Source organism: Salmo trutta, chromosome 3 (genome assembly GCF_901001165.1).
Source record: "Salmo trutta chromosome 3, fSalTru1.1, whole genome shotgun sequence".
NCBI lineage: Eukaryota > Metazoa > Chordata > Actinopteri > Salmoniformes > Salmonidae > Salmo > Salmo trutta.
In genome coordinates, this window is record NC_042959.1 from 62,968,845 (window position 1) to 62,996,196 (window position 27,352).

The 27,352-nt window shown below is 43.4% G+C and overlaps 2 protein-coding genes across 2 annotated transcripts; one reads left to right on the forward strand and one right to left on the reverse strand.

The window, feature by feature from the left end:
- Positions 1-3,378: 3,378 nt before the first annotated feature.
- LOC115164473 (IGF-like family receptor 1) lies at positions 3,379-6,839 on the forward strand. Its single transcript, XM_029717002.1, has 7 exons — positions 3,379-4,128; positions 4,242-4,434; positions 4,557-4,596; positions 4,867-4,996; positions 5,168-5,263; positions 5,469-5,579; positions 6,262-6,839. Exons 1-7 carry the CDS (start codon positions 4,020-4,022, stop codon positions 6,582-6,584), a joined length of 1,002 nt encoding a protein of 333 aa, XP_029572862.1. The 5' UTR covers positions 3,379-4,019; the 3' UTR covers positions 6,585-6,839.
- A 5,252-nt stretch (positions 6,840-12,091) lies between these two features.
- Positions 12,092-13,362, reverse strand: LOC115165724 (histone-lysine N-methyltransferase 2B-like). The gene is made up of 3 exons (XM_029719039.1): positions 13,326-13,362; positions 12,696-12,846; positions 12,092-12,597 (listed from the first exon to the last, which is right to left on the reverse strand). The coding sequence occupies exons 1-3, from the start codon at positions 13,360-13,362 to the stop codon at positions 12,369-12,371; spliced, it is 417 nt and encodes a 138-aa protein (XP_029574899.1). The 3' UTR covers positions 12,092-12,368.
- Positions 13,363-27,352: the final 13,990 nt, after the last annotated feature.

Consider the following 27,352-nt stretch of genomic DNA (forward strand, 5'->3'; position numbering starts at 1 on the left):
ATGAATAAATAACTTAGACTGCATTTTCACAGGCAGCCCAATTCTGAACATTTTCATTAATTGGTCTTTTGACCAAATGGGCTCAGCTCTTTTGCCAATAATTGGGCAAGAGAACAGAATTGGGCTGTTTGTGTAAACGCAGGCCATGTGTCTCATATCCAATAAATAAACTGAGGCCATATGTAGCCGATCTACTGCCATGTAGCCACATCCCACAATCTGACCACATACCCTTTTCCAGGGCGGGCAGCAGAACGAATCAGTTGGACAGGCCTTTGATTTCCATAGGGGGGCACGTTTTCTCATGGGACCTCCTTGTTCAAAGGGGTTAACAGTAAAGACCATAGGCAGCTCGTGAGTTTCAAGTTTGGTGAAGCTTACAATTGATCATACCAGTTCTACCGATCTGTGTGCCAGTTAAGATTATTTTTATATGCGCATTTTCATGGAACAGTTTCATTTCAATAATAACGTTTTAATTTCTCTAAGTCATTGTCACGTTAATCATCATCTTCTAAGTACAATATATAGGCCTAAAGCCGACAAAACAGTAGGAAATATCCTGATGAAAATTCCATTTTTTTTCAATCACATTAATCTCTCTACTCCGTCTGTCTGCCTCCCTTAATATTTGTCTTTTACTTGAGCTATCGCCGGAAGCTGTCACTAGTGAACTTGCAACATTGTGTCAACTAGCATATTCCGGCCCTCAGCGTTTACTGCGCCAGAGAGCTCCGGACAGACAGCTGTTTTTTTATGATGTTTCCACTGGATATATGTATATATGGGATCATCAGATAATTCTATTTTGCTATTTTGCTCTTTCACACCGAGGCTTGTTGAATATCGAGGTGTTGGAAAGATTTTTTAAACAATGAAGAACTATTATTCGCAATGGATGTTAATTAAACAGACTTCATTGACTTGTGTGAAGAAAAAATGACTGAGATGCTCAGTTTACAGTGCATTTGGAAAGTGTTCAGACCCTTTGACTTTTTCCACATTTTGTTACATTACAGTCTTATTCTAAAATGGATTAAATACATTAAAAAGTATCACCAATCTACACACAAGACCTCATAATGACAAAGTGAAAACGGTTTAGAATTTTTTTGCAAATGTATTACAAATAAAAAACAAATACCTTATTTACGTAAGTATTCAGACCATTTTCTATGAGACTTGAAATTGAACTCAAGTGCATCCTGTTTCCATTGATAATCCTTGAGATGTTTCTACAACTTGATTGGAGTCCACCTGTGGTAAATTCAATTGATTGGCCATGATTTGGAAAGGCACACACCTGTCTATATAAGGTCCCACAGTTGATAGTGCATGTCAGAGCAAAAACCAAGCCATAAGGTCGAAGGAATTGTCGGTAGAGCTCTGAGACAGGATTGTGTCAAGGCACAGACCTGGGAAAGACAGTGGCCTCCATCCTTAAATGGAAGAAGTTTGGAACGACAAAAACTCTTCCTAGACATGGCTGCAAGGCCAAATTGAGCAATCTGGGGAGAAGGGCCTTGGTCAGGGAGGTGACCAAGAACCCAATGGTCACCCTGACAGAGCTCCAGAGTTCCTCTTTGGAGATAGGAGAACCTTCCAGAAGGACAACCGTTTCTGCAACACTCCACCAATCAGGCCTTTATGGTAGAGTGGCCAGATGGAAGCCATTCCTCAGTAAAAGGCACATGACAGCCCGCTTGGAGTTTGCCAAAAGGCACCTAAAGGACTCTCAGATCATGAGAAACAAGATTCTCTTGTCTGATGAAGCAATGATTGAACTCTTTGGCCTGAATGCCAAGCGTCACGCCTGGAGGAAACCTGGTGCCATCCCTACGGTGAAGCATGGTGGTGGCTGCATCATGCTGTGGGGATGTTTTTCAGCGGCAGGCAGTGGGAGACTAGTCAGGATTGAAGGAAAGATGAACGGAGCAAAGTACAGAGAGATCCTTGATGAAAACCTGCTCCAGAGCGCTCGGGACCTCAGACTGGGGTGAAGGTTCACCTTCCAACAGGACAACAACCCTAAGCACACAGCCAAGACAATGCAGGAGTGGCTTCGGGACTAGTCTCTGAATGTCCTTGAGTGGCCCAGCCAGAGCCCAGACTTGAACCCAATTGAACATCTCTGGAGAGACCTGAAAATAGCTGTGCCATCCAACCTGAGAGCTTGAGAGGATCTGCAGAGAAGAATGGGAGAAACTCTCCAAATACAGGTGTGCCCAAGAAGACTCAAGGCTGTAATTGCTGCCAAAGGTGCTACAACAAAGTACTGAGTACAGGGTCTGAATACTTATGTAAATGTTCTATTTCATTTTTAATACATTTGCTAAAATTTCTAAATCTGTTTTTGCTTTTTCATTATGGGCTATTGTGTGTAGGTTATTGAGGGGGGGGAAACTATTCAATCGATTTTAGAATAAGGCTGTAACGTAACAAATGTGGAAAAAGTCAAGGGGTCTGAATACTTTCCAAATCCACTGTATTAGTGGTGTACCTGTTGAGTTAAGACAATCAGAAATAACACATTGCCAAATGGGCACTTTCCTACATATGCGTGCATCCTGGAGAGACCACCAGGACCATATCTTCGCCACATACCCCTCCCCTTCTTCTTGATGCAACATTTTAAATTATACTCATTACACATTATGTTCACACGTTTTAGACGCTTTTCACTGACAGCTGTAACTCAATCAGCTAGACCTACTGCCACATGCACTACCCAAATCGGGGCTTCCTAAACACATTTCTGTTTTGAAACAATCCACAGCAACAAAAAAGAAGCTAATGATCCTCTGTGGCTATGTCATGCTCTCCGGTGAAGTATTTTAAATGATTTTATTTAGATAGTGTTGATGAACAGTTACTTGAGAAGGAGACCAAGTCAAGACGCTGGACCGGGTGGATTCAATTATCGTAAGGCAGCTTTATTAAGAGACAAATATATTTGGCAAAACGTGCACGGGCTCGTTCTTTCAGTTCTTAGGGAACTAGCGGAAGCAAGCCCCGTAAACATATTGTGCATCTGTTTTATACAACATGATTGTAATGTAATGACGTATGTTGAGTCTTGTAGATTCGTCCTCCTGACTGGTCGATGAGTGGAGTGACGATCTGGTCTCGGGTCGGGATCGACTCCCCATTGGTCCATGAGTGTGTTCTTTGTTCCGCTGACCCAGCCCTCTGGGATGGGTTTGTGTGTGTGTGTGTACTTTGTGCTGAGTCCTTGTCTGTGTATCTCTGTAGTCACAAGATATTATTGCGAGACTGGACGTTGACCCCTGTGATCAGGTCATTTCCTATTTTATCAGTGCTGTGTAAGGTCTAATTCGGCCAATCTGTTTCTAGGTGTGCGTGTATAGCTAGTATCAGTACAACACAGAATGTGTCTTTTGTATCAGCAGATAAGTGTTGCGCAATAGACCAGCTTATCAAATATATTTATAACAATAGGAGTAATTATATCATTTTGACGTAACATCAATTTACTTTAGGGCAATCCAGCATCATGTCAGTGCACTGTGCACCCACCAACTTTCATTTCCAATTTGCAAGAGGCTGAAACCAGAGTTCAGTATATAACGACGAGATGCTCATGTTTCCACCCTAACGTTGGGTGTCTTTGTTCCAAAGGCGGGAAGGCAGGCAACAAGCTTATGTCTGTATATTATTTGAATTGGGTTTATTCAAGACAGATTTTGGCGACAGTGAGCCCTCTCGCCTCTCCGCGCTGAAACTATACCACCGGAGAAAACAGCCGATCGAGCGAAGCACCTCCTATATAGGTAGCCCTATCTGATCCTGTCTGGCCAGAAATAGTATGACATTTCGTCCAGACAGTCTACAAATACTGAAACAAACAAACCAATTGTGCGCCGCCTTATGGGACTCCAATCACCGCCGATTGTGAACTAGGGTGTCTGTACGGACGCCTCCAGCACTGAGACGCAGTGCCTTAGACCGCTGCGACACTCGGGAGCCACAGGTTATTCTATACGTCTTCTCTTAACAAAATGAACCACTATTCTGATAATTGCTCTGGTGACTTGGATACATTTTGGGATGAGTTGAGAAATAAATGTGTGCCATGTCATCAACATCCACAGCATCCGATCCGACCAGGTGAGCTCGAAATGCTGCAAAGATCATCTTTATTTGATGTTGCTACGTTTTGATGTTTGTCTGTACACAGCGCACACTTGTAGTCTACAAACAAATATACCTTTTTTGACCAGGGTACGAGTTTAGTCCAAACTGTGGCAGGCATGATGATGGCGGGAAGTCGGAAGGACCGTATCGGCTATGTGCCGCCCAGACCTTCAATAATGGGAGATTCGTGAACTGCCAACCCTGTTCGAGCTGCCCCCCAAATCATCAAAAGCTGTCCGAATGCAACGCAACGACCGACACGCAATGCTGCGGATCGAGGTGAGCGCATATTCTGTCTGGGATAGCTTCAAATCTTGACAGGAAAAAAAAGGATGCCCATTTGTTTTTCATCTGGTTCTGGATGGTTGAGTAACATGTTTAACTGTAAACCCTATATCTAGGGACCAGACAGGCTGTTGGAAAGAAGACCTGGGTACTACGGTGAGTTTCATCTATGATGATGAAGCTGATGATTCTATTTAGTTAAGAGCTTTTGTGTGGTAGACTTTGAAGTCCACTCTCAAACTTATCATGGCAGCTATTCTTCTGTAGACTCAAACTACATCAACGGACAGTGACCCAGGGAGGCCATTTATTCACAAATGTTTTCAATTTCGGTCAAGGACTTCCCAATAGGGCAAAGAGAAAACAAAACAAACTTATTAAATTAGGAATGACATAGTTAATATGTTGACTTCACATCAATTTTAGACTCAACAGGTGCAACGGTCAACAACGTTAAGGGTCCAAATGTCAACGTCAAGTCCCACCACAGTCAAACACATTGATAAGACACTCCATGCGGATTCTGCAACTTCACATGTCAACCATCAGACTGCATGTAAGTTACAACCCAACCCCCAAATATGAGCCATTTTAGAAGTAATATTAGAAGTTACTGAGTTGGATAATACCAGTCCTTCACCATTCAAAAAGATGACTAAACTGCTTTGTTAGGATACTGCTGAACATGTCTAACTGCTCATTGCCACGGTCCTCTGTGTTCTTTCAGGGATAGTGCTTACTGTCATCTTGGTTCTCTCTGTACTTGCATTTCTCTTATTCATCTATATTAAGAAGAGAAGATCAAGAGCCTTTTGTTTCAGAGGTGAGCAGAATGAGGAGCATTAGGCGGAATTAAAAAATGTAAAACTGTCAATGGGTAACACAGACCAACTGGTTTCTAATGTTTGCTTAAAACCGCTTTAACTCTTCCACTTACCTTACTCTGTGTAAACCTGTCCTGGTTTTGAATGGGGGTGGTTTGACACAGATAAGGAGAATAAGCCATGCGTTTAACTGCCTCCCATCAGACAATATCCTGTATACCAACCAACAGTCACGGAGCAGTAGGAGAACAGCAGCTGTCAATGAAGAGGTTGCTCTGCTACAGTCAGAGACCAGGAGCCTAGAGGACATTTTGAGTGAGTTATCAAGTGCTATTACTGATGGTTCTATTACTAATAGAGCTACTACCAGTCTGTTATTCATTGGTAATACTAGTACCTCTACATCACTACTCTTCCATAAGTTGCCAAAAGGCTCTTGAGGTTTTAACACGTCACTCAAATTTCTGCATAAATCTCCCATGACATTTCGGTGGTTCCATGAAATTGGTCCCTTTTATGTTTCTTTAATATTTTAAGTAGAAATTGTGCACCAATATTTAATTTGAAATGCCTGCTATATTAAATGAAGTGCCCTTTAATATAGACAAAACCTGTTACCCAACAATTTACATTGTGAAGCTTGCATTCAATTGCCCCTCCCTGTTACACACAAACTTCCATTTCCCCTGTCAAAAGGGAATTTATGGCTGATTTAAGATGAAATCGTCAAACCTGTTACTTTATATGGCACTTAATATAGTCATTATTTTATTGAACCTCTTGAGATGGGAAATCATGTTTTTTATTAAGGTGACTGTGTGCTCATGACAGAATGTTAAAATGAGGTGAAATCAGGTTTTTCTACACTACCCAAAAGGGACTCATTTCGTGGAACGACCCATTAATTAATGATTTACACATTTGGCTCTGGATTGACACAAGTCAGCATTACAGACGCGTCACTCACCCTTAGTGATATTTCCCCTTGTCTCGCCAGGTCCTGACCTCCAGTCGGCGCCGCTGCAGACGGTTCTGGACAACCTGGATGTTCTAGAGGAGCTTGTGATCCTGCTGGACCCGGAGAGCCCTGGGGTGAAAAACACCAGCCACCTAGCATCTCGCTGCTCATTCCCCGCCACCTGGATTACCTACACCTACTCCCTGAGGGACAGCAAGAGCCCCCTGAGGGCCGTACTGGAGGGGGTCACCACCAAGCACCCAGACTGGACTGTAGGACAATTGGCCAGGCTGCTGAGAGAGATGGACCGGAACGACGCAGTGGTGGTGCTCACCAAGCTCACCTTGCTTAAGGTTGTCTAGTCTGGGTGTGTTCTGTGTTGGGTGCGGAGAAGATGGCTCCATCCAGATACAACCACGAGTCTCTACCACCTGCCAAGGCACTGAGATATAACAGGAGGGCCAGTAGGAGGCATGCTTTCCTTGGGGACCCCAAAGTCCCAAGGCAGTGAATGGAAACACTGCTCTTTTGCATTAGGGTTCAAATAAGATATTTAACTGTGATAACATGGCACTTATTACTTAAAGCAGGGATGTTAACCCCGGTGTCCTGAAAAAGGAGAGCCACACACTCCAGGAGCTCAGATGCAACAATGTAATAACCTAATATCCAACGTTTCGACAAACAAGGTGTCTTCATCAGGGTATAACGACAAACACTGCAGGTCACTAGTTTATATAGTGTCAAAGGCCACACACAGGTGTCTGTAATCATGACCGTGTGTGGCTTGATATCATTGGTTAATTTTCAGATATACACTGCTCAAAAAAATAAAGGGAACACTAAAATAACACATCCTAGATCTGAATGAATGAAATAATCTTATTAAATACTTTTTTCTTTACATAGTTGAATGTGCTGACAACAAAATCACACAAAAATAATCAATGGAAATCCAATTTATCAACCCATGGAGGTCTGGATTTGGAGTCACACTCAAAATTAAAGTGGAAAACCACACTACAGGCTGATCCAACTTTGATGTAATGTCCTTAAAACAAGTCAAAGTGAGGCTCAGTAGTGTGTGTGGCCTCCACGTGCCTGTATGACCTCCCTACAACGCCTGGGCATGCTCCTGATGAGGTGGCGGATGGTCTCCTGAGGGATCTCCTCCCAGACCTGGACTAAAGCATCCGCCAACTCCTGGACAGTCTGTGGTGCAACGTGGCGTTGGTGGATGGAGCGAGACATGATGTCCCAGATATGCTCAATTGGATTCAGGTCTGGGGAACGGGCGGGCCAATCCATAGCATCAATGCCTTCCTCTTGCAGGAACTGCTGACACACTCCAGCCACATGAGGTCTAGCATTGTCTTGCATTAGGAGGAACCCAGGGCCAACCGCACCAGCATATGGTCTCACAAGGGGTCTGAGGATCTCATCTCGGTACCTAATGGCAGTCAGGCTACCTCTGGCGAGCACATGGAGGGCTGTGCGGCCCCCCAAAGAAATGCCACCCCACACCATGACTGACCCACCGCCAAACCGGTCATGCTGGGGGATGTTGCAGGCAGCAGAACGTTCTCCACGGCGTCTCCAGACTCTGTCACGTCTGTCACATGTGCTCAGTGTGAACCTGCTTTCATCTGTGAAGAGCACAGGGCGCCAGTGGCGAATTTGCCAATCTTGGTGTTCTCTGGCAAATGCAAAACGTCCTGCACGGTGTTGGGCTGTAAGCACAACCCCCACCTGTGGACGTCGGGCCCTCATACCACCCTCATGGAGTCTGTTTCTGACCGTTTGAGCAGACACATGCACATTTGTGGCCTGCTGGAGGTCATTTTGCAGGGCTCTGGCAGTGCTCCTCCTGCTCCTCCTTGCACAAAGGCGGAGGTAGCGGTCCTGCTGCTGGGTTGTTGCCCTACTACGGCCTCCTCCACGTCTCCTGATGTACTGGCCTGTCTCCTGGTAGCGCCTCCATGCTCTGGACACTACGCTGACAGACACAGCAAACCTTCTTGCCACAGCTTGCATTGATGTGCCATCCTGGATGAGCTGCACTACCTGAGCCACTTGTGTGGGTTGTAGACTCCGTCTCATGCTACCACTAGAGTGAAAGCACCGTCAGCATTCAAAAGTGACCAAAACATCAGCCAGGAAGCATAGGAACTGAGAAGTGGTCTGTGGTCCCCACCTGTAGAACCACTCCTTTATTGGGGGTGTCTTGCTAATTGCCTATAATTTCCACCTGTTGTCTATTCCATTTGCACAACAGCATGTGAAATGTATTGTCAATCAGTGTTGCTTCCTAAGTGGACAGTTTGATTTCACAGAAGTGTGATTGACTTGGAGTTACATTGTGTTGTTTAAGTGTTCCCTTTATTTTTTGAGCAGTATATATAGAACATACAAAAATCATGAGTGGATAGCATGCAATCATAGATACAAATTTGCTACATAGGCCTACAAACATATATAATGAATAGCAAAATCACAATAATGGCTTCAAATCAGGCAGCCTCTCGTTTTAACAATAAATTGTCGAGGTCCCCCCCTCTCCTAGGGAGGGTGACGTGTTCGATGCCGATATAACGTAGGGACGAAATCGAGTGATTCGCTTCCAAAAAGTGGGCCGCAACTGAGTATGTCGAGTTTTTGCACCTAATGGTGCTACGATGCTCCGAGATCCGTACTTTTAATTTGCGCTTCATTTTACCATAAGGACAAGTTATAAGATAAATAACACCATTGATTGGTATCCGTTTCCCTGTTTGGTTTTTTTTAAAGGACCTACATTTGTCAGTGCCATTGCATTGAGCGCAGCCATTACACATGTAGTTTCCATCCGGCAGAGGCGCAAATAGACGTTGTGCAGCGGTATTTTTGGGTGGTAAATCAGTGTATACCAATTGATCGGAGATTTCTGCACCGCGAGAATACGACCAAGGGAGGGTCTGAAAACACATTACTGATACCGTCATCGGATCTTAGAATGTGCCAATGTTTGTGAACGATTCCCTTAATTTGTTCAGAGCACTTTGAATAGCGGGTAGTGAGGACGCAAGAATGCTTCGAGAGACTTTCTCAATGACAGTATTAATGACAATGTTTGTACCCCCTCTCCTTGAATTTTCTTTGCGTATCAGCCATATTTCAATCAATCTGATAGTTTTTTTTGCCAATTCTTGGGTTCGACAGAATTGGCTGCAGGGGAAACTGTTTAAGGGAAGTGGGTGACAGCTATCAGCCCTCAACAAACTGTTACGATCAGTAGGTGTCCTGTAAAGATCAGTGTATAGAACATTATCCTCACACAAAATCAGAAGATCAAGATAACTGATTTGACGTGTGTCAGATTGCATAGTAAATCTCAGGTGCTCAGAAGAAGAGTTAAGTTCCCAACCTGGCCCTCACACAATCATGGCTACCTGATCATTATAATTTTATGTCAAAATGTATTATCACCAACCAATGATTTTGCTATATTTAAACATTGCATGTTGTTATATAAATGTCATATCAGCATTTTTGTTTTTTTAAATTCAATTTTCAATTGACCAAGTCTGATTTGTTCAAACATCTTAACATCTTTATTAAGCAACTATTATTAATAAAAAGTGCATAGAAAAATTAAACGGGTTTAGAAATATGTATACAATTATTTACAAACTCAGGGTTTATTTGTACAAGGTAACAAAGACAAGTTCACACATTTTCTTATGTCTTTTACACTTTGTTATACTTAATAACCCTACCATATAGAACATACAGCTTTCTGAACCAGTCCTGGGAGAGATCGTCATGGTAACTTCAGGTTTCCAACTAGTGCTTTGTATGCTTCATCGAACACACAGGCCAGCTCTGCAGGACATTAAAACCAAGTTACTCTAATTATATTATCATCCTCCTCTTTTTTGCATTAGTATTCTTTAACATCTGTCAGAACAACTGAGGTAGAATCCTGGCAAGAGGTTGGGGAGTGGAGTGGGTATGGAGAATCTTTCTGCTCTGAGTGGTGTTCCCACATCCGGTTTAAAGCAGAAAAGGAAGCTAGGTTAAGGATAGCCGTATCCCTGAAAACCAGATGCATCCTGTTAATGGCAAACTCTGCTAAGGGTGTTAGATGATTGACACATGGGAATACAGGCTCCATCTCACTGATTGGTCGCGCAGGCAGGCGGACTTAAGCTCTTCCTTACTGTGTATTAAATTCCAAAAGGACAGTACTCATTTCCTTTAGATTATTATCTCTAGCTTGAAGGGTTCTCTGTAGCATGCAGATGGGAAGAACAGCATGGACTCGAATGCTTGCTATTCTCCTGTTATAAAGCCTGCCGATACTAAGGCCTGCTGTACTTTCTCCATGAAAATTAAACCAGAACAAAGAAATAAAATCGAAAACAATTCAAAAAGACCTGCTTTAGAACAATGTCTTGTGTAAAGACTGAAATGTAATACACAACTGTCCTCAAACATCAAGGTTCAAATAAAAGAAAGAGGAAACAAAGTAAACAAAAAGAGGAAACGAGGGGAGAAGATTTCCCACAAGACCACCACCATTTACACTAAGCAAAGCTAGTTTCACCAGTCCAAAATCTGAACAGAAACATGAATAAATACAACTATTCTAGAGCTCAAGCCATCTCTCATTGTAAAGATGTGAACAACAGTGTGTACATTTGATTTCCTAATATGTCTGACTGAACTGACAGCGTAGACTAAAGTTGTACGACAGCAAACGTTAAGGTGCTGAGTGCATTCTCTCCCCATCTAGGTTTTACACCAAGACATGATTCTCTCTTAAAGCTATCCTACGGAGCAACACAGTACAGTACTGGCCTAATGCCATGCTTGAGATCTCCAGTGCACACGGGTGCTGTCAGTCCACACAGTCGGGAATATATAGAGTTTATAACGCATCTCTTAGTGGTGTAACTTGGACAGTGTTCCACCCTTTGTGGATTGCGGAGAATGTCAGAGAGAGAAGTCAGTTCTTTGTTAACTCCACTGAACGTTGAGAAATATGAAGTCTGGATTTTGTTAGTTCACTAAAGACGCGCAACTGTAACGCAGCAAAGTCGTAGGCCTAATATTATTGCAAAAGGTAATCAGCATTTGCCATGATAGTAATAAAATATATTTGAAAATAAAAAAAGATGCACTGAGGTTTCCAGCTAAACTCGTCACTCTTGGATTGGGTAGTGTTTGCTACATACAAAAATGGTGAAGGGAAAGTTCTTAAAGATGTGATTTAGCTGCAGCAAACTCTATAAGGGTGACACTAACCATTATCTAACCGTTTAACTGAACATAATGGAGGTCCCTTCCCCGGTCTGTCTGAGAGGGGAGTGGAGAATGGATAGAAAAATAGGTATTATTGGCAGGGTCTCTGACGTAGGAGCCTCCAAGCCTATTGCCCATCATATTTAGCACCATGGTTCTCTGAACAGTCAACGGAAAGCAAATATGTACAACCTGACGCATGATGAGCACGTTGAAATATAATTTCAAATAAATAAAACTATGATTAAAGGATCAAGTAAAGATGGAGATATGGCTAAGGGATCAACCAGATAGAATGGAGCCAACATGATTATGGGTGTCAAAATTAAAAATGTACTCCCGCCCCCGACAAAAAAAGATAAGGAATATCTCCAAGTCTAGCTTTTCTGGTCCACCCTTATTTCAACAGAAAGGGCTTGACTTTATGGCGTCAAGGAAAATACCTTCATGCAACATAGAACCGGCATAACCACAACAGATGTCTGCAGGGTTCAGTATCCTGTTCTCAAGAAAAAACCCACACTATAATGGTAGCTAATTCCACCCTCTCCTGTGGTGAACTTGTCCAACCTCTGGCAGGTGCATATTGGTTAGATAGAAGTCAATGTGAGCTTATGGATGCATGTCCCTGTGTGGCGCTCCTCTTCCCTCTTGCTCCCCATATCCTGGCCCTGGTTCCTCTCCCAGTCTCTTCATAGTGGCTCATCCTTTCCTGTATTTTCTCCTCCCCTACCTCCCAACCCAGTAAAACCTTCATTTAAGGCTTTTAACCTCTGTCTTCCCCTGTTGCCTCTGCTCTCACCCCCTCCCCTAGTGCCTTGTTCCCCCTGCAGAGACTGGCAGTACCACGTCCTCCTCCTGCCCTAGTTGAGGAAGCGTCTGCATTTCCGGGCCCCGCAGTTGCAGTTGAGTTTGCTCGCTGGGTCTTCGATGGGGAACTTGTAGTCGTAGGTGAGCTCCTCGCCTCGGTAGATCTTGCGCAGAGCGAAGATGACGATGTGCTTCTGGCCCTCCTCGTTGATGACGCGCGAGTAGCAGTTGGGCTCACACGAGTGGTTGATGAAGCGTGCCGCATTGCCGCATTGCCGTGCTCTTTAGCCCAGAATCACGATCATAGTCACAGGCTCTGTCCATAGTATTGGCTTTGACCTCAGTGCCTGAGGGGGGACGAGGACTAGTTGTGTGCTGACCTGTACACGCCTACAGCCTCCTTAGATGTCCTCTCCAGATGTCTGAAGCGCATGGCCATGGGGAGCTCCAAGCTCGTGGCACGTCTAGGAGAAAAGGGATAAGCAGAGAAGATGACGATGACGATGTGCTTCTGACCTTTCACGTTGAACTCTGAGAAAAGAGTTACTAGAGACTCAGACACAAGAGGGTAGTATACATTTTTAACGTTGCATGTTAGGGGGAGGTAGTTGCAGAAATGACGGAATGGTTTAGTCCAACCACAAAGGTCACTTTAGGGGAGTTACAAATACAGGAATGGACAACATTTCAATAGTGAATTAGTCACAGCTATAAAAACGATTATGTAAACCTGTAGATGTACAGCTCCTTTGTTACTCATAAGTCTGAATGAGAACATTGGTATGTTATGTCTACCAACTTATAAATGGATCATTTGTTGATGTGAAAGTTGTTTTTAAAAGGGACAACACGTGCGACCATGTACAACAAGTTCTAAGAATGTTCCGCTAGACAAGATCTTTCATGGACTAGCTCCTGACGTATTTAAGCCAAAGTTTCCTTTTTTAAGATGACAGCATTTAGCTGGCTTCCTTTGCGATGGCCAGCATACAATAACTCTGTAATCTGACCTTGTGGATTTGAGTGGGACTTCATCCTCTTCCTCATCATAGGGGTTGATGTCAGGCAGCTGGCGGTGAAGGGAAGCCAGGAACTACATGTCGAAGGTGGACTTCCTGTAAGAGAAGACAGGAACAAGGTGTTACGTTAAATTTTACAGTATGCAGGCTTGACTTTTTTTATCATTGTTTTTTTTCCCTCAGCATTGGTGTAGAATTTGGGATGTGGACATCAACCACACACTATTCATATGTTAATGTAAACTGTAAACTCTCCTTCCAGACTCACATCAAACATCTCCAATCCAAAGTTAAATCTAGAATTGGCTTCCTATTTCGCAACAACGCATCTTTCACTCATGCTGCCAAACATACCCTCGTAAAACTGACCATCCTACCGATCCTCGACTTCGGTGATGTCATTTACAAAATAGCCTCCAATACCCTACTCAATAAATTGGATGCAGTCTATCACAGTGCCATCCGTTTTGTCACCAAAGCCCCATATATTTCCCACCACTGCGACCTGTACGCTCTCGTTGGCTGGCCCTCGCTTCATACTCGTCGCCAAACCCACTGGCTTCAGGTCATCTACAAGACCCTGCTAGGTAAAGTCCCCCCTTATCTCCGCTCACTGGTCACCATAGCAGCACCCACCTGTAGCATGCGCTCCAGCAGGTATATCTCTCTGGTCACCCCCAAAGCCAATTCCTCCTTCGGCCGCCTCTCCTTCCAGTTCTCTGCTGCCAATGACTGGAACGAACTACAAAAATCTCTGAAACTGGAAACACTTATCTCCCTCACTAGCTTTAAGCACCAACTGTCAGAGCAGGTCACAGATTACTGCACCTGTACATAGCCCATCTATAATTTAGCCCAAACAACTACCACTTCCCCTACTGTATTTATTTAGCTCCTTTGCACCCCATTATTTATTTTTCTACTTTGCACTTTCTTCCACTGCAAATCTACTATTCCAGTGTTTTACTTGCTGTATTGTATTTACTTCGCCACCATGGCCTTTTTTGCCTTTACCTCCCTTATATCACCTAATTTGCTCACTGTGTATATAGACTTATTCTTCTACTATATTATTGACTGTATGTTTGTTTTACTCCATGTGTAACTCTGTTGTATGTGTCAAACTGCTTTGCTTTATCTTGGCCAGGTGGCAATTGTAAATGAGAACTTGTTCTCAACTTGCCTACCTGGTTAAATAAAGGTGAATTAAAATAAAATAAATACATCTGTAGAATGTTAGTTTAGAAAGAATTACATTACCCAGTACTCAAGTCAATGATTTCTGCACAAATACCCACTATTTCTACATATGACTAAACATAACATGATGAAATATACTCCTTCTCGTACTTAGCTACAATGAAATTGTGTAACAAACCATCTATCACAAAATGTTGGCTATTTTCCATATGTATTACATTTGTGTGTTCTTCTGTGTTACACACGTTTTACTCTTCTGTCTCCATTCCTCTTCCCCTTCCTTTCCCTCCTCAGAGGCCTGGAGGGCAGTGATCGACTGTGTCCAGGAGGCGCGGGCGGGGGCCAGGCTTAGGCAGCTGTCGTTCTCTGGGATGACAGGTGCCCGTATGCTGGGCCTGCTCCACGACACAGTGGTCTTCCTGGTGGAGCAGCTCCAGGGGGCCCGCCGCTGCCATAGCCACGCCTTCCGCTTCTTTAAACAGATCAGCCAAGAGGAGGACCTGCCTGTCAACCCCTCTGGATGCGCCCGCTCTGAGGTTTACCTCAGGTCAGTGTCCCGGTGTTCTGTCTACTACAGGGGCCCTGGAAGATAAATATTGAAATGACAAGGAGATCATTATTTTGGAATGTAATTCGGAAATTGAGTCCGAGTTGTCTATCAGATTCATCTTACATATCTTGTAAACATTTTAACAAATACTTACTAGATATCATGAGTCGTAGCTTAGAAGAAGTTTAATAAATAAAAATGTTTTAATTTGGAAGTTTCAGAGAATTGGTACATCACCACAAGTGTAATGGTGGGAACCGGTATTACTGTGTCCTCACCTTGCAGTTGGTCAACCCCATAACACTGTCTAGAAAATGTCTGGAGAATCTGGGGTTTCCCCTCTGTAGGTTGTTTTCAATTTCAAAGTGGAAGCTAGTCTCTCTGTGTAGAGTATTGGTGAAATGTATGTTTTGAATGTAGACATCTGTCAGGTTTAGAGGGACAAAGGCTGTGGCTGTTGTGTTTCTATGTGAGCGTCATCTCCACCTCCACAGTCTGCGTAAATAAGACCTGTATGATGTCTATGCTGCTCCATTCATTTAAAAAAAAAAAAATTCACCTTTATTTAACCAGGTAGGCAACAAGTTCTCATTTACAATTGCGACCTGGCCAAGATAAAGCAAAGCAGTTCGACAACATACAACAACACAGAGTTACACATGGAGTAAAACAAACATACAGTCAATAATACAGTAGAAAAATAAGTCTATGTACAATGTGAACAAATGAGGTAAGATAAGGGAAGTAAAGGCAAAAAGGCCATGGTTGCAAAGTAAGTACAATTTAGCAAGTAAAACAATGGAATAGTAGATTTGTAGTAGAAGAAAGTGCAAAGTAGAAATAATGGGGTGCAAAGGAGCTAAATAAATAAATAAATACAGTAGGGGAAGTGGTAGTTGTTTGGGCTAAATTATAGATGGGCTATGTACAGGTGCAGTGATCTGTGAGCTGCTCTGACAGCTGGTGCTTAAAGCTAGTGAGGGAGATAAGTGTTTCCAGTTTCAGAGATTTTTGTAGTTCGTTCCAGTCATTGGCAGCAGAGAACTGGAAGGAGAGACGGCCAAAGGAGGAATTGGCTTTAGGGGTGACCAGAGAGATATACCTGCTGGAGCGCGTGCTACAGGTGGGTGCTGCTATGGTGACCAGTGAGCGGAGATAAGGGGGGACTTTACCTAGCAGGGTCTTGTAGATGACCTGGAGCTAGTGGGTTTGGCGACGAGTATGAAGCGAGGGCCAGCCAACGAGAGCGTACAGGTCGCAGTGGTGGGTTGTATATGGGGCTTTGGTGACAAAACGGATGGCACTGTGATAGACAGCCTCCAATACCCTACTCAACAAACTGGATGCAATGTTGTAAATGACATCGCCGAAGTTGAGGATCGGTAGAATGGTCAGTTTTACGAGGGCATGTTTGGCAGCATGAGTGAAGGATGCTTTGTTGCAAAATAGGAAGCCAATTCTAGATTTATCTTTGGATTGGAGATGTTTGATGTGAGTTTGGAAGGAGAGTTCACAGTCTAACCAGACACCTAGGTATTTGTAGTTGTCCACATATTCTAAGTCAGAACCGTCCAGAGTAGTGATGCTGGACAGGCGGGCAGGTGCAGGCAGCGATCGGTTGAAGAGCATGTGTAATACCCTTGTTTGAACCAGGTATTGAGTTTATTTGTTATAATTAATTGGTTATATATTTAAAAGATAATTGAATTACTCCTAACCTGTAATGTTGTTAATGCATTATGCTTTTGAAGAAATATTTATTTAATGTATAAGTGAATAGTTTGTTTTACTTTGAATTGTAAGTTTTGACCAATAAGGTTGCTCGTTAAGTTGTGGCCAATGGGTGTTGACCTGGTTAACGGGAGGCCTGGGGAAAGAAAGAGAGGGAAAAAGACGTTGATGAAAAGGATGGACGTTTTTACCTTAGGACGGTTGGTAAATTAATGATAAAAGAAGACGACAGAACTAGAACAAAACCCATACCTACTAGGATATGAAGGGAAATACATGTTTTATTTTATAAAAGAGTTGTTATAATTTTGTTAAAACTCAGTAAAGACTGAAGCTACCGTCTCGTCGTGGAGGTATTTGTCAGCATTGAGGTTAGCCTAGCATCGTGTGACACTGGGAGATAATTGCTTGGGAAGCTTAACGAGTTCGTGTTCCCATGGGATATCGGTTACGGCTAAGGAGTACGGTCTGCATGGGTAGCTGTGCTTGCCTTGGACTTTGTGAGGAAACCTACATGGAATTGCCATACTTCGCTGAGGGAATATCTACCAAGCAGTGAGTAACCACCACGTGAGGTGCTTCAAGATATTTTTGGGTGTCATCATTTTTTGAGCTCCAACGCGCGCCAACGGTTTATTTAAGCGAACTTGAAATAATTTGGACTCATTGGGGTTTATTATTTTCTATTTCTTTTGTTGTGTCTGAAAATGTATTTGTGTTTGACAATGTTCTAATACACATATGGAACGTTATGTATATTGAGTTGGTGGAGTCATTGATTGTCTCAATTTAATTTAATGCATGGGATGGTCTATCCTGATTCAATAACAAAAACCTATAATCATTTATTCTGAAGTTAATACCCTATTGTCATAACCCTAGATAGTTTACAATAGGAATTCTTATTGGAGATGTCCTTCTCACCTAACATCCCATGCTGCTGAGATACTCTGCATAAGTTAATATTGTGAGAGTCATATTCGAGCCTGGTGAGAGGGTTACATTTTTGGGGGCTCGTCCGGGATTTCTGTTATTGTTGATGGATATTTTCAGAAATGACTCTGGTGTAGATTTCTTTGTCCACTGTTTTCACTGCTGACATCTGCTAAGATTCTACATTGACTCACCATTTGAATGTTTTAATTGAAATTTTGAATATCTATCTAACATTGCTGTATAGGTATAAACTTACAACATGGATGCTGAAGAGATTGTTACCTGGTGTAGAGAGAAACAACTAGCTATTAATCGTGCATTTGTCCTTAGCAATGTGACAGAGGATGTGTCTGATGAGGTTCTGCTGGAAACACTGACTTATGTTAAGGCTTTTGGTAAAATTAGACTGCATGGTCGTTGTTCTTATTCAGCTGATAAAAAGCAGTATGTTTTGGTGGAGATATCAAACAACCTTAACGAAATAGCTGTGCCAAGTGTGGTTGGGATACCTGGAGAGTTGGGTCCCTGGCCTGTACATGTAGTTTCACAAGTCACATCTCCTGTTGAGAGAGAGGGTGAAGATTTTCAGGCGAAGCTATTATCCTTTCTAAGACATGAAGGGAAGACTGTAGCTGATGTTAAAGGCCTGGTAAGTCCCTCTGGTGCTGACCTCAACACTGAACTGGTTATTGCCATAAGTTCACTGGTAGAGAAATGCAACAATGTGCCATCTGAGACTCAGAGTTACCGTAAGCTGCGTATGTTCTCAGGTGTGAAACCCACTCCTAGTGGAGAGGAAGAGTATGATGCATGGGCTGAACAAACCACCCATTTTCTAGAGGAATGGCAGTGCGCCGACAATGTGAAAAAACAGAGAATAATAGAGAGTCTTAAAGGGCCTGCTGCTGACATTGTGAGGTTCTTCAAGACAGGAAACCCCCATGCTACAGCGATCGAATACATGAAGGCTCTAGAAACGGCATTCGGTACCACCGAAAGTGCACCTGATCTCATGGTAAGGTTCAGAAACACATTCCAAAATGAAGGAGAGAAGCTTTCAGCTTACCTGTTGAGACTTGACAAAGTGCTGCATGCTGTTTATCGAAAAGGAGGCATTGAGCTGTCAGAAATGAATCGCACACGCATTGGTCAAATAGTGAGAGGTGCCTCCTCACATGACATGGTTGCGCTTCGTATTCGCATGACCTATAAACTGCGTGAACCACCAACCTTTACTGAACTAATGCAAGAAGTAAGGGAGGAGGAGGACATGATTCAAGACAGGAACACAACAAAGAGTGTTGTGAAGTCATCAGCTGTTGCTCCTGTTGCCACAGTTTGCAAAGAAGCTAATTCTGAGATAGAAGTGCTGAGGAAAGAGCTGAATGGTTTAAAAACTGAAATGACACGTCTCATGTCTGCTAACGTCACAGCAGCTCAATCTGACATACAAAGGTCAGATGTGGCATTTAAAAGCAAAAAGAAGAGAATTAATCCATCACAAGAACAGACACAAGCCGACAGCAACCCAGGAGTGTTCTGTTATAGATGTGGAGAAGATGGCCATTTCAAGAGAAACTGTGAAGGTGAGGAGAACTTGAGGAAAGTCAACACACGCCTAATCAAACAAAAGCGGTCTATGGGAAACTACAGAGGGACCCAGTAAAGGAGCGGCCTGACGTCCCGGTGAAGATACGTTCCACCAAGTGCCACAAGTATGAAGACATGAAAGACATGCTACCTACAGGTTTAGTTGGTCCAAGTTCTGTCGTTCCTGTACAGATTGAAGGTATCTATGCTAAAGCTTTACTAGATAGTGGTTCTCAGATTACTCTACTGTACAGATCCTTTTATGACAAGTACTTGACGCATTTGCCATTGATTCCTATAGGAAACTTAGAGATATGGGGCCTTAGCTCTGATCAGTATCCATATGATGGCTATTTGTCACTCAAGCTTGAGTTCTCAGGATCGGTTGTGGGTGTAGCAGAGACCATGGAAGCACTTGTGTTGGTATGTCCAGATCCGGCCATGAAAGGTGACGTTTCTATTCTGGTCGGCACCAATACATCTGTAGTGAGGAGACTTATGACTGCTTGCAAAGAAAAGGAAGGTGAAGGTTTCCTTAGCACACTACAAGTTCATCCTGCTATCAAAGAGGCATATGAGAGGCTGATAGAAAGCTCAACTGATGATGAAGAGAAAAGAGGAACGGTCTGGTTCGCACAGACAAAACCTGTCACCCTGCCACCTGGTGGGCAGATGAGAGTTACTGGAATTCCAAAGTTTCCTGGGATACCTTCTACTCAAGCCATTCTGGTAGAGAGGCCTGAAGAACCCCGGTTCCCCGACGAACTTCTAGTGAGGCCTGAAATCCAGACGGTTGCAGTTGTGTCATCTAGAAGAATCACTCTTACTGTCAGGAATGTCTCGACAAAGGAGATCACCCTGAAACGAGGTACGCCTATTGCTCATCTGTTTCCTGTAGATGTTGCTCCGGGTGTCCCATTGAAAAGTAAGCAGGATTCATCTGAGAGACTGACGTCTTCTTCATTCAACTTTGGAGATTCTTCAGTGCCTGAAGGATGGAAGAAGAGGTTATGTGAAAAGATGATGGAACGGAAAGAAGTGTTCTCAACACATGAGTTTGATGTGGGTTGTTCAAAGAGTACTCACCACACCATCAGAGTTACTGAAGACAAACCGTTTAGGGAGAGATCTCGCCGCTTGGCCCCAGCTGACGTTGAAGATGTGAGGAAGCACCTTAATAACTTGAAAAGTTCTGGGATCATATCTGAGTCGAGAAGCCCCTATGCGTCTCCTATTGTGGTGGTGAGGAAAAAAAATGGCACCATACGTATGTGTGTTGATTATAGGACTCTCAACAAGCGCACTGTTCCAGATCAGTACACAGTCCCACGTGTGGAGGACGCTCTGACATGTTTGAGTGGAAGCAAATGGTTCAGTGTGTTAGATCTCAGAAGTGGATACTATCAGATTCCGATGGGCGATACAGATAAAGAGAAGACTGCATTTATCTGTCCAGTTGGATTTTACCAATTTGAGAGGATGCCACAGGGTGTGTCCGGAGCACCTGCAACATTTCAACGTGTCATGGAAAAGACAGTTGGAGACATGAACCTACTCGAAGTTCTTGTGTACCTCGATGACTTAATCGTGTTTGGAAGGACGCTAGAGGAACACGAGCAGAGGTTACTGAAGGTGTTAGACCGCTTGAAAAGTGAAGGTCTAAAACTGTCCCTTGACAAGTGTCAGTTTTGCCGCACATCTGTCAACTATGTTGGACATATCATATCCCAGAATGGAGTGGCTACAGACCCCTCAAAGATTGAAGCTGTCACCACGTGGCCAAAGCCTGAAACTGTGACTGCTCTGCGTTCTTTCCTAGGATTCTGTGGATATTACAGAAGATTTGTGAAAGACTATTCTAAAGTCAGTTACCCCCTGAATCAGCTCTTATGTGGATATCTTCCCTCTGCCAAGAAAGGAAGAAAGTCTAAGGAGGAGAAAGCCTACCTTAACCCCTCAGAACCATTTGGATCAAGGTGGGATGCGAAGTGTGAATTAGCATTCGAGACACTGAAGGAAAGCCTCACAAAAGCTCCTGTGTTGGGTTTTGCTGATCCTCAGTTACCATACGTTCTCCATGTAGATGCTAGCCGCGAAGGGTTAGGAGGAGTACTGTACCAAGATCAAGGTGAGGGTCCGCGTCCCGTGGCATTTGTGAGTCGAAGCCTAACCGCTTCTGAACGGAACTACCCAGCTCACAAGTTAGAGTTTCTTGCGTTGAAGTGGGCCGTGGTTGACAAACTACACGATTACCTGTATGGGGCCAAGTTTGAGGTTAGAACAGACAACAACCCATTGACATATGTCCTCACGTCCGCAAAATTGGATGCCACTGGTCATCGTTGGCTAGCTGCGTTGTCTACCTATGACTTTAGTCTCAAGTACAGGCCCGGCAGGCAGAACATAGATGCCGATGCTTTATCTCGCCGCTCTCATCAGCAATCTGCAGTGGAACAAGATTGGAGAGACATTCCTGCATCTGGTGTCCGAGCCATGTGCCAGATGTCTAATGTTGTTAGAGTAACTCCTGGATTATCTAGTAGAGTGATTGATCAGTTGGGAGCCTCTATGCATGCTTTGCCTCAAGCATACTGTAACCTGAGCATGTTGAAGTCTCAAATGCCCAGATTGAGCACTGTGGAACTTTCTGCATCGCAACAAGAAGACCCTTGTTTGGGAGAGATGTGGGTTGCTCTTAATAAACATGATGTTACCAGGGTGACAAAGACCAAACATCCATTAATCTCTTTGCTCCTGAGAGAGTGGGAGAAGCTAAAGATGGAAGATGGAGTTATGTACAGGATCACGCATCCGCCAAACGAAACTCGTCGTGCTCAGTTACTACTTCCAGAGAAGTTCAGAACTATTGTTCTCAAGTCGCTGCATGATGACTCAGGTCATTTAGGATTTGACAAGACTTATGGACTTGTCAGAGACCGGTTCTACTGGCCACGCATGAAGATGGAAGTAGAGGACTACTGTAAATCCTGTGCTCGCTGTGTACAGAGGAAAACACTTCCAAAGATTGTTGCTCCACTTGGTCATATGCAAAGTGAGGGACCTATGGACCTTGTGTGTATGGATTTCCTGTCCATTGAGCCTGACTCAAGTAACATAGAGAATGTCCTGGTCATTACGGATCATTACACGAGATACGCTCAAGCTTTTCCTACGAAGGATCAGAAAGCATCCACTGTCGCCAAAGTATTGTGGGAAAGGTTCTTCATCCATTATGGTCTTCCGAAGAGGATGCATAGCGATCAAGGTAGAGATTTTGAAAGTCGACTCATCCGTGAGCTACTGAATATGCTTGGAGTGGAGAAGTCAAGGACAACACCATATCACCCTCAAGGAGATCCACAACCCGAGAGATTCAACCGAACCTTGTTGAACATGCTTGGAACTCTTGATCCTACTCAAAAGAAAAAATGGAGTCAGTATGTTGGTCATCTAGTGCACTCGTATAACTGTACTCGGAATGAAGCGACTGGCTACTCGCCCTATTTTCTGATGTTTGGACGTGAAGCTAGATTGCCCGTTGATATCTGTTTTGGAGTCTCGAGTGATAGCTCATCAGAGAGAACATACCTCAAGTATGTATCTGATATGAAGAAACAGTTACAAGCTGCTTACAAAGTTGCTGAGAGCACTGCTGGAAAGCAAAACCATGAAAACAAACAGCGATATGATAAGAAGATTCGCTACACGCAACTTATGCCTGGAGACAGAGTTCTTATACGGAATCTAGGACTGCATGGAAAACATAAGCTGGCAGATCGCTGGGTTTCTACGCCATATGTGGTGGAGAGTCAGATGTCAAACGTACCTGTGTTTCGTTTGAAGCCTGAAAGTGGAGATGGACCCAATAAGATTCTTCATCGGAATCACCTGCTACCACTGGGGCAGAAAGTGCGCCTAGAACCTGTGGTTAACATAGAACTAACTCCTAGTAGAAGGACCCTGCAAAGAAGGAGGACGAGAAAGGGAAATGAAAAGTTGCCTGGGAAATGTACTCCTCAGAATAATGAGAAAGTTGAAGAGGTTAAGAATCCAAAAGATGAGAAGGATTTTGACTCAGAAGATGAGGACATCGGAGTATGGTATGACGTGCCTAATACAAATTGTATGAGCCGAGAAGTGGAAGAGATGTCTGAACCGTTTAGCTTGGACCTAGACATAGTCTGGAATCAAATGACAGGGGAATCTGAAAGAACAGAACAAGTTGGAGAAGCAATAGAGTCCAGTCAAGAAGCTAAGGTCGCAACTGGAGTTGAAGCAGATGATATTGAGACATCTAATTCAATGGAGGAGATTCAAGAAGAGGAACAAGAAGTTCAAGGAGAAGTAGAAATTTCAGAGGAAATAGGACCAGGGATACGAAGATCTCAGAGAATAAAGAAAGCTCCTGTACTACTTACCTATGATAAACCTGGAGTTTCAAGTCTAGCCCCAGTTGTCAGATATTGTTCCACACTATACAAGTGGATTGGATAAGGGAAATACAAATGTATCTCCTTTTCAATTATCTAACAAGATTTGTCTTAGTTGTAGGTTGTAGACAGTTAAGAGTTGACACGGTTACTTATTACTTTTCAACTGTGTGTTTACAAGTCATGAGGACATGCCTAATTTTGGTGGGGGGAGAGTGTAATACCCTTGTTTGAACCAGGTATTGAGTTTATTTGTTATAATTAATTGGTTATATATTTAAAAGATAATTGAATTACTCCTAACCTGTAATGTTGTTAATGCATTATGCTTTTGAAGAAATATTTATTTAATGTATAAGTGAATAGTTTGTTTTACTTTGAATTGTAAGTTTTGACCAATAAGGTTGCTCGTTAAGTTGTGGCCAATGGGTGTTGACCTGGTTAACGGGAGGCCTGGGGAAAGAAAGAGAGGGAAAAAGACGTTGATGAAAAGGATGGACGTTTTTACCTTAGGACGGTTGGTAAATTAATGATAAAAGAAGACGACAGAACTAGAACAAAACCCATACCTACTAGGATATGAAGGGAAATACATGTTTTATTTTATAAAAGAGTTGTTATAATTTTGTTAAAACTCAGTAAAGACTGAAGCTACCGTCTCGTCGTGGAGGTATTTGTCAGCATTGAGGTTAGCCTAGCATCGTGTGACACTGGGAGATAATTGCTTGGGAAGCTTAACGAGTTCGTGTTCCCATGGGATATCGGTTACGGCTAAGGAGTACGGTCTGCATGGGTAGCTGTGCTTGCCTTGGACTTTGTGAGGAAACCTACATGGAATTGCCATACTTCGCTGAGGGAATATCTACCAAGCAGTGAGTAACCACCACGTGAGGTGCTTCAAGATATTTTTGGGTGTCATCATTTTTTGAGCTCCAACGCGCGCCAACGGTTTATTTAAGCGAACTTGAAATAATTTGGACTCATTGGGGTTTATTATTTTCTATTTCTTTTGTTGTGTCTGAAAATGTATTTGTGTTTGACAATGTTCTAATACACATATGGAACGTTATGTATATTGAGTTGGTGGAGTCATTGATTGTCTCAATTTAATTTAATGCATGGGATGGTCTATCCTGATTCAATAACAAAAACCTATAATCATTTATTCTGAAGTTAATACCCTATTGTCATAACCCTAGATAGTTTACAATAGGAATTCTTATTGGAGATGTCCTTCTCACCTAACATCCCATGCTGCTGAGATACTCTGCATAAGTTAATATTGTGAGAGTCATATTCGAGCCTGGTGAGAGGGTTACACATGCATTTAGTTTTACTTGTATTTAAGAGCAGTTGGAGGCCACCGGTCAGGATGCTCTCGATGGTGCAGTTGTAGACCTTTTTGAGGATCTGGGGACCCATGCCAAATATTTTCAGTCTCCTGCGGGGGGAAAAGGTGTTGTCGTGCACTCTTCACGACAGCCCCACCTCCGTTTTGAGATCAAAAGCGATGACGGCTTCAGTGTGGAGGCAGACAGCGTAGAGGGTGAGGTTTCAGGGAGGAAAGGGCAAATGAATAGACTGCATGTGTGGGAGTAGTGGGTCGGGAATGTGCCACGTCAACCTCTTGGGCATCAGATTCTAGAGGTGAAGCAACAACAACAACAACTGTGTTTCCTATGCCCCGGCCAAGTCTTTCCAATATCCACTTTGCAGTGTAAGAAAGCCAACAGTTACACATTCACACTAATATTTTATTCTGAACAAAAATAGAAACTCAACATTCAACAATTTCAGAGATTTCATTGAGTGACAGTTCATAAGGAAATCAGTCAATTTAAATAAATTCATTAGTCCCCAATCTATGGATTTCACATGACTGGGAATACAGATAAGCATATTTTGGTCAGATATCTTTTAATAAAGGTAGGGTCGTGGATCAGAAAACTGGTGTGACCATTATTTTTGCCTCATGCAGCACAACACATCTCCTTTGCATAGAGTTGATCGCTAAGTTGCCGATGACACAACAGTGGTAGGCCTGATGACCGACAACAATGACCGACAACGATGAGACAGCCTATAGGGAGGAGGTCAGAGACCTGGCAGTGTGGTGCCAGGACAACAACCTCTCCCTCAATGTGAGCAAGACAAAGGAGCTGATCGTGTACTACAGGAAAAGGCGGGCCAAACAGGCCCCCATTAACGTCCACAGGGCTGTAGTGGAGCGGGTTGAGAGTTTCAAGTTCCTTGGTGTCCACATCACCAACAAACTATCATAGTCCAAACACACCAAGACAGTCGTGATGAGGGCACGACAACACCTTTTCCCCCCTCAGGAGACTGAAAATATTTGGCATGGGTCCCCAGATCCTCAAAAAGGTCTACAACTGCACCGTCAAAAGCATCCTGACTGGGTGCATCACCGCCTAGTTTGGCAACTGCTCGTTATCTGACCGTGAGGCGCTACAGAGGGTAGTGCGTATGGCCCAGTACATCACTGGGGCCAAGCTTTCTGCCATCCAAGACCTATATACCAGGCGGTGTCAGAGGAAAGCCCACATTTTTTTCCCAAAAGACTCCAGTCACCCAAGTCATAGACTATTCTCTCTGCTGCCGCACGGCAATAGGTTTTGAAGCCAAGTCTAGGACCAAAAGGCTCATGCTCATTGGGTGACTTGTCTGGTGAGTATGCAGTGCATGGAAGAACTGGGACATGTTCCGCTTCCAGGAATTGTGTACAGATCCGTGCGACATGGGGCCGTGCATTATCATTCTGAAACATGAAGTGATGGCGGCGGATGAATGGCATGACAATGGGCCTCAGGATCGCGTCATGGTATCTCTGTGCATTCAGATTTGCATTTTATTGATGGCATTGTGTTCCATGTCTGTAGCTTATGCCTGCCCATACCATAACTTCACGCCACGATGAGGCACTCTGTTCCCAACGTTGACATCAGCAAACCACTCGCCCACACGACGCCATACACATGGTCTGCAATTGTGAGGTCGGTTGGACGCACTGCCAAATTCTCTAAAACAACTTTGGAGGCAGCTTATGGAAGAGAAATTAACATTCAATTCACTGTCAACATGTCTGGTGGACATTCCTGCAGTCAGCATGCCAATTGCACGCTCCCTCAAAACTTGAGACATCTGTGGTATTGTGTTGTGTGATAAAACTGCAAATTGAAGAGTGGCCTTTTATTATCCCCAGCACAAGGTGCACCTGTGTAATGATTATACCGTTTAATCAGCTTCTTGATAATCCATTCACCTGACAGGTGTGGCATATCTTGGCAAAGGAGAAATGCTCACTAATAGGGATGTAAACAAACATTGCTATCATATTTACATGTTGCACTTATATTTTTGTTCAGTGTAGTAGTGAGGGTTTGATGCAGTGTTGTGTTACCAGGACTCTCACCTGACTGGGGGCAGGGGCTGTGTGCTATAGTGCTATTCTCTCCCTTATCAGGCATCTCTTCAGCAGGTTTCTCAGGGACAGGCGGTCGGACCTCATGGATCGTACACGTGTATTTGCATCGCCACAGTGGGTTCACCATGCTCCAGTACCA